Source organism: Lathyrus oleraceus, chromosome 3, assembly GCF_024323335.1.
Source record: "Lathyrus oleraceus cultivar Zhongwan6 chromosome 3, CAAS_Psat_ZW6_1.0, whole genome shotgun sequence".
NCBI classification, from domain to species: domain Eukaryota; kingdom Viridiplantae; phylum Streptophyta; class Magnoliopsida; order Fabales; family Fabaceae; genus Lathyrus; species Lathyrus oleraceus.
This window is the reverse complement of record NC_066581.1, coordinates 91209740-91223094: the sequence shown is the minus strand read 5'-3', so window position 1 is coordinate 91223094 and position 13355 is coordinate 91209740. Positions and strand designations below refer to the sequence as shown.

Genomic DNA, 13355 nt, shown 5'->3' with positions numbered 1-13355 from the left:
GGTTCTGGTAAGGTTTTGGGAGCAGGTGCTCAGAGTGAAGTATGGATTTTCTATGAAGTCCTATAAGATAGTCAAGGATACCTCTGAGATCTGGTTGTTCCTTGATGTTCAATTGGAATTTCATAGTAAAGAGTTTCAGATAGGAAAGAATCGTGGAGTCTTGTGGAGGACCCGAGAGGTAACTGCTCGTAGGAATGGAAGTAAGAGAATCTCATGCCAAGTGTATTATTTTACTAGAATGGTACGAGAGAAGTGAAGCATCATGTGTAGAAGATTGTAGTATATGGTACCAGGTCAAGTGAAGTTAATAAGAATGTAAATACACAGATTGTAAGACTTGTTGCAAGTGTTGAAAGACTTATAAGGAAATTTGTCAGCAAGGACAAGTTAGAAGAGTGAGTATGTCAATTGAGATCAATTGAGTTCCTGTGTACTCTATCTTTTGTCAGTTGGAACAATTAGAGCTCTTATGTGCTCTAAGTGTTGCAAGTTGGGACCAATAGTGTAACCATTGAACTCTAGTTGGTTATTGCATTCCTCCTTCTATGTGTCAGTAAGAAGGTCATTCTTCCTGTGAATGATTGGTAAGGTTCTGGTAAGGTTTTGGGAGCAGGTGCTCAGAGTGAAGTATGGATTTTCTATGAAGTCCTATAAGATAGTCAAGGATACCTCTGAGATCTGGTTGTTCCTTGATGTTCAATTGGAATTTCATAGTAAAGAGTTTCAGATAGGAAAGAATCGTGGAGTCTTGTGGATGACCCGAGAGGTAACTGATCGTAGGAATGGAAGTAAGAGAAACTCACGCCAAGTGTATTATTTTACTAGAATGGTACGAGAGAAGTGAAGCATCAGGTGTAGAAGATTGTAGGAAATTGGTGAGTTCTTGTGAGGAACTTGTTGTGTTCATACTTATGAAGAATGTTTAGAAGAGGTATTTTTGGAGATTATGCAGGTGTCAATCGATTGGTCCTTATTGTCAATCAATTTCACAGACCAATCGAATTTGTGAGTACATCAATCTTATTTGATGAATTAAAATATGTCATCAATGGGGGTTGAACCAGGGACCTCTTGGGTATGGTACAAGGCTTACCATTAGTCCAAGGATTATGTTGTTGAATACTTATGCAATGGATAAATGTTAACCTATATTCTTGATTAAGTCAGATTGTTAAACTATTTGAGAGTTGTAACTCCGTTTTGGATGCGGACGATTGCGCTAGAAAGATAACGTAAAGGACTATTATTATTATTCAATGCTATAAAATATTATGTGATTTATAAATGCTATGAATTATATTATGATGAAAGTTAAATATTGTTGTTATGTTGAAGATGAGATAACATGATTAAAAACCTTATAAAGATGAGTGAGGAAACCTAGGAGAGTAACTTGACAAATAACTTAGAAAGATAATCTAGGTTATGGAATATGTGTGATATACGTATGAGAATACGGTATTCATTCGTACGACGCTTATGTGGAGGTCGTGGACGAATTTTTGCCATGATTGAGAATGAGACGCGTTGTATGGAACATGCCATGTTATTATTTGTGTATTGTGGTGAATGAAGTCACCTATGATTGATGGATTTTGTTATGGTTCGTGGAACCGATGATTGTGGAACCGATCATGTATTCAGAATGTGTATTTTCTGTGATGGTACACATCTCTATTAGTATGCTTAGATGAGTAAGCATTGGGATGTGGGACCAATGATTCGAGTCTCAATTGGGTTTGAGCCCCAACCATGGCGGACATGGGGGAAAGGTGGACACCTAGGTGGATTATAGTCCCATACGATGAAAGATACCCTAGGTGGGTTAGAGTCCCATACGGGTGACGGTCGCTTGAACTGGGGATTAAGCCTCATAGAGGACCCGATATCCACCGCGAAATTCGAATCATACGAGCATGCATGAACTGGGCTTGGCTTAGACGTAAGTCCGTTCGGGAATTGATGTGTCGTGATCTGAATAATGATCGTGGTTGAGTTATGTGAACTCAAGTGACATGTTTCCATACATTGCGATTATCCATTGGTTACTCAAGTCCTAATTACAAGGTGCGAGTGATGCACAAGTAACAGAAGGTGAATACTTGAGTTAGAATTGAGTAGAAACCCTGTAGAGGCAAGTCGACCCATAGGATAAGAGAACTCACTAAGATTATTATCTCATCCCATTATTGTTGTTATTTTTCAGGTATTCCTTGCAGGTTGAATTCAGGAGAAGCTGTTTTTGGATGTTTCAAGGGATGTTGTTTATCAGGATCTTCCGTTGTGGAGTTTTGTGCAATGAAGGTGTTGCACATAGTTCTTAGATTTTTATTTTAGGCACCATTATATAACATGTTCCATTGATGTTTTTAGTTTGGGCATGTATATATATTGATGCCATTAGGCACTTATGTTGTGACAGTACCAAAATTTAACACTTGTATGATATTATTCTAGATATATATTATACGGGTTATTACAATCGAACTACACCTCATTCAAGAACCAACGAGACTCCTTTTTAACTGACTTACGGGACTTGAGTTGTCATCCATATTGAGATAGAAGAGATTAGATAGAGGATGGTGTATCCCTTGTTTGAGAAAGATAACGCCGAAGTAGTTAGAGAATATTTAGACATCTTGGAAGAAAGAAGGACGTTCACCTCCCTCATGAGCACAATCCTTAATTACGCGACAACGACCAAATGCAACAAGTGAGTCTGACCTAGAGAATTTAAACGTAAAGATCTCGTATTAAGGTGGGTCAATGTCAGAGAAACATGTCCTAGAGATGGAAAACTCACATCCAATTGGAAATTACCGTACATAATATCGCTTGAATTACAAGGAAATAAATCTATCTATAAATCAGTTGGAAACTCAAGGTTCTAATTAACTTTTTTGTTAGTTAGTTTCTAAAATTTAGGTGTTAGTTAGACAAAAAGAGATTATGTGAGGTGAGTGTACAATAAAAGTACTTTGGGATATTTAAATTTAAATTATTAGAACAGTTGAGATGAAAGTAAGTTGAAGGTCTCTCATTGTTTAAACAAGCAAATGTTGAACACTTTATAAGTGAGAAGACTTATACATCTAATGTTTTAGGATATGTTTGTTTCCAAGAATTATAAGTACATTCTTGGGAATGTGACATTGGAAATACAACAATCTCACGTTTGTTTCAAGATTTTAAAAATTGTTTTCAGATATTTTTTGTTCATAGAAATGTTGTTACACATGATTTTTCTCATAGTTATTCTCATGTTCAAAGGGGAGAAATCCAACATTCTCATGAGAATAAAAGTCAACTAACTATAATTTTCCACTACAACTCACATTTATTTTTATTTTTATTTTTTATAATAATAAATTAAATAAATTTTGTAAACACTCTTGAGAAATTTAATTTTTGACCAAACAAGTGTATATGAATATTATTCCTAAAAATAATAATCTTAGGAATAGGATTTCAAAGAATGTTATTTCATAACTTCAAACAAATACACCCTTACAGTTTTTGATGAATATGTATTGTGTATGTCACTTGTGCAGTTAGTCTTGACCTATTGTGAATTCTCCTATCGTGACTCATCAGTGGTATCATGGCCGATGGTTCGAATGAGATAGTCACTCTTTGTATTAAAAGTATTATTTACAAACTCAAGATGTTAAAGGAGGTGTTTTGCTTAGGACACATTCAAAATATTAAAAGAGTTGTTTTGTACTGTGACAATCAAAGTTCCATCCACATCGTTGTCAATTCTGACTTCCAAGAGAGAATCAAGCATCTTGAGATTAATTGTCATTTTGTTCGATAAATGATTCAAAAGAAATGTTTAAGCTTCTTCCAATTCATACCAAGCCTCAAATTTCTGACTTTTCACAAGTCTTTGTCATCTAAGACCTATCATTGTTTCATATCCAAACCTAACATGCTAGATATATGTCATGTTTAGCTTGAAGGGTGTGTTAAACCTGTAACATGCCGCACAAGTTACCTTTGTTAAACTTGTAACTTGTAGTACAAATCAACTATTTGTTTTGTGTCAATTACATGACTTGATATTGTAGATTGTTAGTTTGATACTGATAAAGTTAGTTAGGATCTACACTTCTAATAAAAGGAAGCTTGTAACCAATTAATTACTAATCAATTTCACTTATACCAATACAAGTTAGTTACATTTGTTCTCTTTTCTAATTTATTTCTTCTTCATATGAAGTATTTCATAAATTTAATGTTTTAAGGTTTTAGGTGAACATGTAATGTCTCTCTCACTCGTGTGGTTAATCTTTATCCAATGTGAATATTCCCTCTCATTACTTATCAGTGGTATTAGAGTTGATGGTTCGAGTAAGGGACTCGCGCCTTGTATCAAAAATCTTTTGGACAAAGTGGTGGTCATACAATGTGTCTCGTTGAAATGCACATGATCTATGATTTGATAAAGGTGTCAACATATACAAGTGTATGTAAAGGTGTCAACATATACAAGTGTATGTTAATGAAAGAGTTTCGACTTGAGGGGGACATATAAATAGATGAACTCACACTAGAATGAGAGATTATTGAGATATAAGTATGAGTTTGAAGTTTCATATTATTTAAAAAATAGAAATTAAACATTTTATAAATGAAATGACTCATATAACCACTGTCTTAAGGTTATTTGATGAATATATAATATCTCTCATTTATATAGTTACTCTTAACTCAACATTTCCTTCGTGATCCCTCAAAGACTTCAAGTAACTAATTGTTAGTTGAACCTTGTTCTCTTATAATACTCTATAGGTGATGACTTCATGCCATTTTCCATTAATTTATTCAATGGTTTGAAAGTTTTTAAAAGTATATCAAATTCTCATTATTCTAGTTTAAAGAATATGTTACTAAAATTATATTTAAATGTATATTTTATACAAATACTATCTCTGCAGAATCTTTTCCCCACTTCTATAGAATCTCTTTTATTAATAAATAGTCGTTTGGATATTATGTCATGTGATACCATTACCAAATTAACCTATCTAAAGATTATTCACCTAACAACTAGAGCCACATAAGTGTTTCTTTTACACCAAATCATTTGACATTGCTAAAGAGGAGAAATAGTTAAATACAAACCAGTGCTTTTATTTTTCCAACAAAGATCCACAGATCAAAGTTCTATGTTACATTGCCCCCAAAGTCAGAAATACATAATAAAACACCACATTTAGACATTACCAAAACCACACATAACTAGAATTAGAATTCAGTGCCTTTATTTTCACACCAAAAAGACACTTAATAGCCTTTTATATCAGGATAATCATACCAAGACCGTCCTTCGCAGAGAGGCAAAGACGGTTCCGATTGGTAAATTGAGCCAAGGATGAGTTGCCAAAGTAATGAGCCAAGGATGGATTGCCAAAGTAATGAGCCAAGGATGGATTGCCTTAAGACCAGACGTCAGGACGATCCTATAGTCGTCTGGTCTTATCAAGGACGAGGTTTGGTACAAAATTTTATACCAAACCCATTTGAATTCTTTACGAAATCAAGCTTTAAGATTACAGCAGTTGCCAGCTGCTGTAACCCATTTGGTGGGCATGATGACGCCACGCCCACCATCGATCATGTCTGCCAACGAGTGGACAGTAGGTCCAAGATGATTGACGGAAAAGCTGCCAAGATTTCCCCTCGAATACGAACTAGTCACCTCGAACCCAGAAATATTCGGACTGCTACCGTTAGTTTCTTTTGACGAGTTTAAAGTTCCAACATCAGATTCAAAGAGTTCAGAACTCGGAGAGCCGCTGCACTGCAATTGTTGACCGCAGAATTTATGCACTTTGCTTACACTTTTACCATCTCCTTTGGATGATTTCTTCGTGTTCAAGAAACGGCCACCGCACCCTCTTGGTCGCCGCATTGCATGGAGATGACGAGACTCGTGCATGTAGGGCTGTAAGACAAAAACAAAACTCAAATAGCTTTTAAGAAAAGCAAAAAAAGAATCTAGGACAACCATACATGGAATCATACCTTGCGGCGTTTGATCAATTTCTGACCAAGAACAGCTTTGGCGCGGGACTGTCGGCGTCTAATGATTCCATGGTACTGCTTAGCATTTACATAAATCGGTCCATCATCAGATGTCATGTTAAGCGGCAGCATTATGCGTCCCTACATTGTTACATATGACCATATAGATGAATCAGTTAGCTACAGATTAATAGAAGATCATCAATTGATAAACAAAAGCACGTTGAAAGCTTGCGAAACAAACGACGAACCGGAATTTGAGGTCCATAAGTTGAAATGAGTCCATAAAACTGATCTGCGTAAGGATATTTCGTACAGATCTACAATGCAAAAAGATACCGAGCATAAGTAAAACATGTCTACGTATAAAATACTAAATTGTCGAAGTATTTGGACCGAATACATGTACCTTTTTGCTTATACAAAAAAACCGTAGTAGTAGTAGTTATTTTTTAGGGAAGTCTTACCATAGGCTGACTAAATCCTAGCTCGAAACGTGTCGGGGTATCGGGGAGTGATGACTGCAATGATATGGCTGTATGAGGCTTTTGTGCATCACCTGACATTTTAAAATCACCTGAAGAAGGAAGAAAAAAAATCTGAATGGTTAAGCACAAGAAAGTGGCATGTTAAGTGCAGCAAAGTCTCCTCTTCTTTGAATTAATTGAATTTGATTTTGTAAAATTGGTTATGATTAAAAGTGATTTATGCTTGAATACAATCATGTAAATTGAGTTGATCAATACATTGAAGGCTAAAAATCAATTATAGAGGCAAAAATTCCAAATTCTAAGTTCAAGTTAAAATCAATTATGGAAGCAAAAATCAATTATATTCTAAAACATCTAAACATGGAATAATCAATTCTATACCTCGGAATCAGTTTCACCTCCTTCTCAAATAGAACCAAACACACAAAATTAAGTTAAATTGTTTTCATATAAGTTATAAACTATTTTTATAAACTATCATTGAGAGCTTATGGAAATAAGCTGAAAACAATTAATGGACATAAGCTCTCTCGACTTCTTATTCAAATTAGTAAAGCTCAAATAAATCAATCCAAATATATTCCAATAGTCACAACTTTACCAACCTAAGTGTGTCTGGTTTTACGGTGAAAAAAAATTGATTTTAAGTAAATTGATTCTGGATAAAGGTGATAAAAGTGAGTTGAAAGTAAGGTGATTTATGTTTAGATACATTCTTGCAAAAGTGAATTGAATAGTAAATTTCAGTGTAAAAATCACTTTACACTCAAAAGCTACAAATCTTAGCTTCAATTCTAAAATACACAATCAATTCTATTCGAGAGCAACCAAACATGTCAAAATCAATTCTAAATGCTCCAACCGTGAAATCAAACATACTTTGGTATAAATACAAATGACCAATAAATAGAGAGATACATTATGTAGCACCAACGATTCATATCAAAGATATTTGGCATGCGTTAGCATCAGACACTGATATAGACACTGATACGGAACAAACATATACGATTATATCCAACTACTTTTATTTTTTCAACCAGAGTAGATGTGTCAGTGTCTATGTCCGTGCTGCATAGGAGATAGATAAATCCAGAATCAAACTACATACCTGGAAAGATGGTAAACTGATTGCCATGCCCTTTCCCCAACACATGATCAGCTCCTCTACCAGATTGCTTATTTCCAGCAAGTTGGTCAACAACCGCGAAAGACGGCTCCAACGAAAACGATTTGATTTGTCCACCACCAGTCTCTCCGTAAACAGATGGAGATCCAAAACCACTCCACCATGGTGCTGTTGCTGAATTACTATTACCAGATGACAATTGCCCCACAAAATTGTGTGCAATCCCTTCATGTTCTTTCAGATACACACTTTGCATAGCCATAACTCCAAACTTTTCCCAAAGATTATCTCAAACTTAAACAAACAACTTCCTCTAATCAGAACAATTACCAAAACACACCAAATTCAAGAAAGAAACAGTACTATGTTTTACCTCAGATTCTTATTTAGTCTTCAGTATAAAGTTCTTGAAACAGAAGCTGTTATGAAAAATATACAAAAAAACAGAAATTAATTTTTTCCACAATTATCAATAATACCAATAACGAAAACTTTAAGATAAGAAATTAGACAAAAAAATGAAGATAAGTAGAAGGAGACAAAAGTAAGGTGGAAATTACAATCAAGAAAGAAACAACTCAACAACAACCCCAACAGAAAAGTACAACAGAAAAACAAACATAAATACAAAAATACATAACCCAGATACACAAACCAAAAAACCAAGCAATAGAAACAATAAAAATACAACCTTTTTTTCCTCGAAAATATAAATACAAACCTTCTTTACCTTAAAAACATAAACCTCAAAATAACTAAAAATTCAAACTTTACAACACCCTTTAACTCAAAGAAGAAAGGAAGAGAAAGAAAAAGAACCAACCTGTGTGATTGAGTTACAGAAGCAGAAATAGTAAAACCCCATTAGGTTGGAGCCATGTCGGTATAATATGAAGCAAGCAAAAGCAGGCAGAGAGAGGAGAGAGAAAGTGGAAGTAAAAAAGAAGAAGAGAGAGAAAGAGATGAATGAGTACAAAAAAAAATGGTATAATGGAAAAATGATTCACCAATGAGATTTATTTTTCATGCATAAAATATCAAAAGGACCTTCCACCTTCATTTTAGTACTATAGTATATTTGTCCTGTTTTAGATTTTTTTAATGTTTTTAAATGGATTATAGAATCACTCCTCTTTCTCTCCATCACATTGATCTAACTTGTAGTAGTTCAAAATAGTCCAAAAATTGGCACTAAACTATTTTTCTACTTTTTAGATAATTTTTTTAAAACATTTGTTAAACAAAAAAATAATAGAATGAGGAAAGAAAATGTTGGAGATGGTGGCCAAACTATATGACAATATTTGTTTAAAGAAACCACTAATCTATTTGTGGTAGTGCATCTTAAATGTTTTATAGTTTTATATTCTCACTAATGCAAGTGGAACATGTTCTTGATAAGTTTTAGATATTTGAGGTGTGGTCCAAAGTTTGTAAAGTTGCATACTTAGCTAGATCTAATTATACTATATGAGGTAGAGTTTGGCTTATGAAAGCAATAAAAATGAATCTTCTTATATTATATATCTACATTATTATATTATGATCTCTTTATGAATATTTAGGCTAGTTGGAGGTAGTTATACGTTTCTAAAATAAAATGTTGGTTGAAATGAGATTAAGTTAGCTTTTTATTTATTTTGAAAATAATTCCACTTAATTTATAAAACTACATAATGCATTTTTAGAATTTTTGTTTTTATTTTAAAATTAACATGTCGCTATCGATGATAGTTGACCTTCATTTTGACTATCATCAACAACTACTCCGACCATCATCGAACAATACGATGTTCATATTTGATCTAAATTAAAATCATCTTTTACTATCATTGAGAATATTTTTTGAATAATGATATATAAAAGAAAGAAAATATTACAAAATGGAGAAGGAAGACTTTACCGAAATCCTCTCAAGTAAAAACAAATTTAAAGAAAGAAAAATCAAACTTATTTTTTTATAAAATTTGTCTTTAAAAATAAAGGTATTGAAATAAAATGAGTAGAATCGATAATAGTTAGTCCTAGACTTGCGAGGGTATCTGCATAACTATTTGTTTCTTTAAAGATGTGCGAAACTATAAAAAAAAATTAAGTAGAGACTAAATTTATACAATTAATCCATCTATTTCTAATTTATCAAGGGAGGAGGTTTGAAAGCTTTGACCACAACCGTCAAATTTGTTTTCAACCAAATGTTGTGTCAACTCTTCTCACAAGCGAACTCAATTGCTGACATAGCATCCGAGAGTTCGGCAATGAGAGAATTCGACACTCCTAAAAAAGAAGCAAAAACTCTCAAATAACTACCATCATTGTCTCTAACAATGCCACCACAACCAGAATTTCTTCAAGGAGAAATGGAAGCTCCATCACAGTTTAATTTTATCCAATTTCAAGGAGGAGGAGGCCAAATAACTTCAATGATACAAGGGGCTTTCGGGGGCCGAATAATAACCTTAAAATTCTTAAGAATCACACATCTTGAATGTTCAAATGGGAAGCAGAGGTAACAAAACTCCCAACCATTGAGACATCAGCCAGAATATAAGAAATGTTGTCTTTAAATCTTACCATATTTCTAGCTACCCAAATAGAGTTGAAAATGTGAATGATTAGCATATTAGAGATAATCTTGCAATGATCTGATCCAAACTTTCCGCAAATACGTCGGATGTCTGGTCATCTTTAAATGGAGGAATTGATATTGAGAGTGGTTTTTAACTAAGTCCAAAGCTTTGTCGCATACTCACATTCAAATAATAAGTGATTTTTCATTTCCTCTGACATACCAAAGATCGCATCTAGAAGGAAAATAGAAGTTTATTCTTTTCCATTGTTCATCCATAGGCAACTTGTTATGAAGAAGCTGCAACACCATAGAATAACAATCACTTCAACCATTAATACAACCATATATCAATTATAACAATCACTTCAATCATTATTGACCACCACTTTTTTTTATCTTTGATCACTTTAATCATCACTTGAACCATTACTGACAACCCATCCTTTTATCTTTGATCAGTTTAATCATCTCTGATCACAACTCCAAACACCTCTGAAAACAACTCTAACCACCACCATAATCACAACTTCGATCAACTTTAAACACAACTGTAATTATCACCGATCAATATTTTGACCATCATTAAGCACTGCTCTAACTTCTACCTCAAGCCATCACGACCACCGATCAATAGTCACTAGTCACTAGTCTAACAAAATCATGTCAGAACATTCTATCACCATAACTCTCTACCACTATTATTAAATAAGAAATTTATAATATTAAAAGTATTTCATTTTTTTTAAAATAAAAAATGTATTTAAATAAATAACTTTTTTAATAACGTGAATTTAAATGTAGATAATGGGGTTTACATGTCATAATAATTATAAGTATTGATTAGATAATTTTCTGAGTAGTTATTCGATTCTGATTCGCACCGCATAAGTGGTGTCAAAGTTGATTTCTGATGAGTTCAAATTGAGATGGAATAAATATAATGGTATATATATATATATATATATATATATATATATATATATATATATATATATATATATATATATATATATATATATATATATATATATATATTTATGGATAAATAAATTTTTAGTCTTTATTATTAAATTATAATTTAATTTTAATTCTTATTTTTTTTATTAATAATTTTATAAATATTTTTTGTTTATAAATTTGGCTCCTTCTATGAGTTTTCATTAATGGAGGGTGACATGGTAGAACACGTGACATAACTTTTGAAGTTTGTCATATGATGACTTGGCCAACATGAATTATGATGGAATAGAATTATATATTTATGTAGAGTTAAAACTAATTTATTTAACTTAGAAAATCAAACCTTATCATCTCAAACATTATAGAAACCCTACTATCTCAAACTTGTATCTCTTCTTCATAGCTCTGCTGTATTTTTGGCTCAATCATATACCTTATTCGGAATGTTTGTATAGGTCTACTCCGTTTGAAGCTGTTACAAAGAAAAGGAGAAAAATGTTGTTTTGTTGGTGCAGTGGTCCCATTATGGTGACTGAAAGCTCGTAGTGGTCCCAATGAGACATTTTCAAACCGTATCTTGTGGTTTTATTGTGGTCCTTCACACAGCAGTTCAGGTTGGTCCACTTGTTTACTCAATTTGTTAATTTTGTGTTGAGTATTATTTTAGGGTTTCTTAATCCATCCCCTTTATGGGCGTGGTGTACCACTTGTTTCCCATTAAGAATGTTTATTGTAGTAATTGAGGTCTTGATATTTTTACGTGGGTCGTATTTTGACTATTTGTTAAGTGTATTTATACTGCTAATGTTGAGTGTATTTTGACTCTGTGTTTGTATATACCATACTTGACTTAAATTGTACAAATTTCGCCCTAAGTGTAATGTACAGGATATGGGTTTGTTTAAGATGGTATTTTACATCAAGGGTTGTTTAGTAAAAGACCCTGACTTAAGATATGATAATGGATAAGTTTAGGCATATAATGGCCAATATATGAATTATTTGTCTTATTTTAAAGCATGTGACTTAATCAAGGGGATTGACTTAGAGTTTGATGATGAAGCAGTGAAAAATATGGATGAAACGTGATGGTGGTAGTTTGGAAGAATATTTAAAACCCTTTAGGAATAATGGAGATACATATAAGTTATATATGTATGCATTTGGAAATAATTGTGAAGTAGAAATATTTACTTAGCCAAAATCACTTATAGGAGAGGTCGCATTTATGGATAGGGTTAAAGACAAAATGAAGGGAAAGAAATGTGATGAAGATGTTGATAATCTTAGTGAATCAAGTGATGAATCTGTGAAGGGTGTACATTTTGATGATAGTGAGGAGGAGACGATGAATGGTTTTGATAAAGGTTTTGATCAAGGCGTGGATGAAGGCCAACCTAGATCTACACGTGTTAATGATGGCAATGTCACAAGTGAGCCAACCAAGAATATCTTTGTCATATAAGAGATGGGTAAGTAACATATCATTGAGAAATATTATATGACAAATGAACTTGTCAGTGGGGCAGATGATGACATTTGTGATGATAGGCCTAGTGTAATTAGATTCAATGAAGAAGATGCTCTTAGTAAGGATTTTATTTTCAAGGTTGGAATGGAGTTTGAAACAGTTCAAGAATGTCATACTATAGCATAATGTCTTGAATGTTAAGGATGTTAGATTTGAAAAAAATGATGCAAATAGGTGCAGCGTTGTTTGTAAGGACAAAAAACTATGTAGCTACATTGTCTTATGTAGTAGAGTTTTAACCTCCACAACGTTTAGGATCAATACATTATTTCACAAGCACAAATGTTGGAAGACATTTCTTCAATAAAAGTGCCAAAGCAGATTGGGTCGCAAAAGTGATTGTTGATTGGTTAAAGAACAATACCAAGATGAATGTTAAATGAGGTGGTAACAAATATGAGGTTGAGGTATGGAACTACAATCCCTGGTTGTAGAGCTTTGAAGGCAAGACATCTTGCTAGACAAATTATAGAAGGGGACTCTAGCAAGCAATATAACTTGTTATGGTCATATGGTGTTTAACTAAAAGGCTTCATCAAGAAACACTTTCATGCTCAACATTAATTGTCTAGCACCAGGGTTGCAACCAAGGTTTGAAAGGTGTTACATATGTTTTAATGGGACAAAGATAAAAAAACA

The 13355-nt window shown here is 33.2% G+C and overlaps 1 protein-coding gene across 2 annotated transcripts; it reads right to left on the bottom strand.

Annotated features, from left to right (window-relative positions):
* Window positions 1–5118: 5118 nt before the first annotated feature.
* On the bottom strand, window positions 5119–8985 carry LOC127125558 (nuclear transcription factor Y subunit A-10). 2 transcript variants are annotated; one of them, XM_051054336.1, is made up of 7 exons: window positions 8477–8985; window positions 8027–8072; window positions 7636–7947; window positions 6501–6610; window positions 6285–6353; window positions 6034–6174; window positions 5119–5953 (listed from the first exon to the last, which is right to left on the bottom strand). In XM_051054336.1, exons 3-7 carry the CDS (start codon window positions 7913–7915, stop codon window positions 5546–5548), a joined length of 1008 nt encoding a protein of 335 aa, XP_050910293.1. In that variant the 5' UTR covers window positions 7916–7947; window positions 8027–8072; window positions 8477–8985; the 3' UTR covers window positions 5119–5545. The 2 variants fall into 2 exon arrangements, with proteins under 2 accessions (XP_050910293.1, XP_050910294.1); XM_051054337.1 differs by lacking the exons at window positions 8027–8072; window positions 8477–8985 and having other exon boundaries at window positions 7636–8020.
* Window positions 8986–13355: the final 4370 nt, after the last annotated feature.

Coding starts and splice junctions, on each gene's coding strand:
- LOC127125558 (XM_051054336.1), bottom strand. CDS start 7,915: ATGGCTATGCAAAGTGTGTATCTGAAAGAACATGAAGGGATTGCACAC. Junction 6,611..7,635: donor TCAGTTTACCATCTTTCCAG/GTATGTAGTTTG, acceptor TTCCTTCTTCAG/GTGATTTTAAAATGTCAGGT. Junction 6,175..6,284: donor CTTATGGACCTCAAATTCCG/GTTCGTCGTTTG, acceptor GTAACAATGTAG/GGACGCATAATGCTGCCGCT.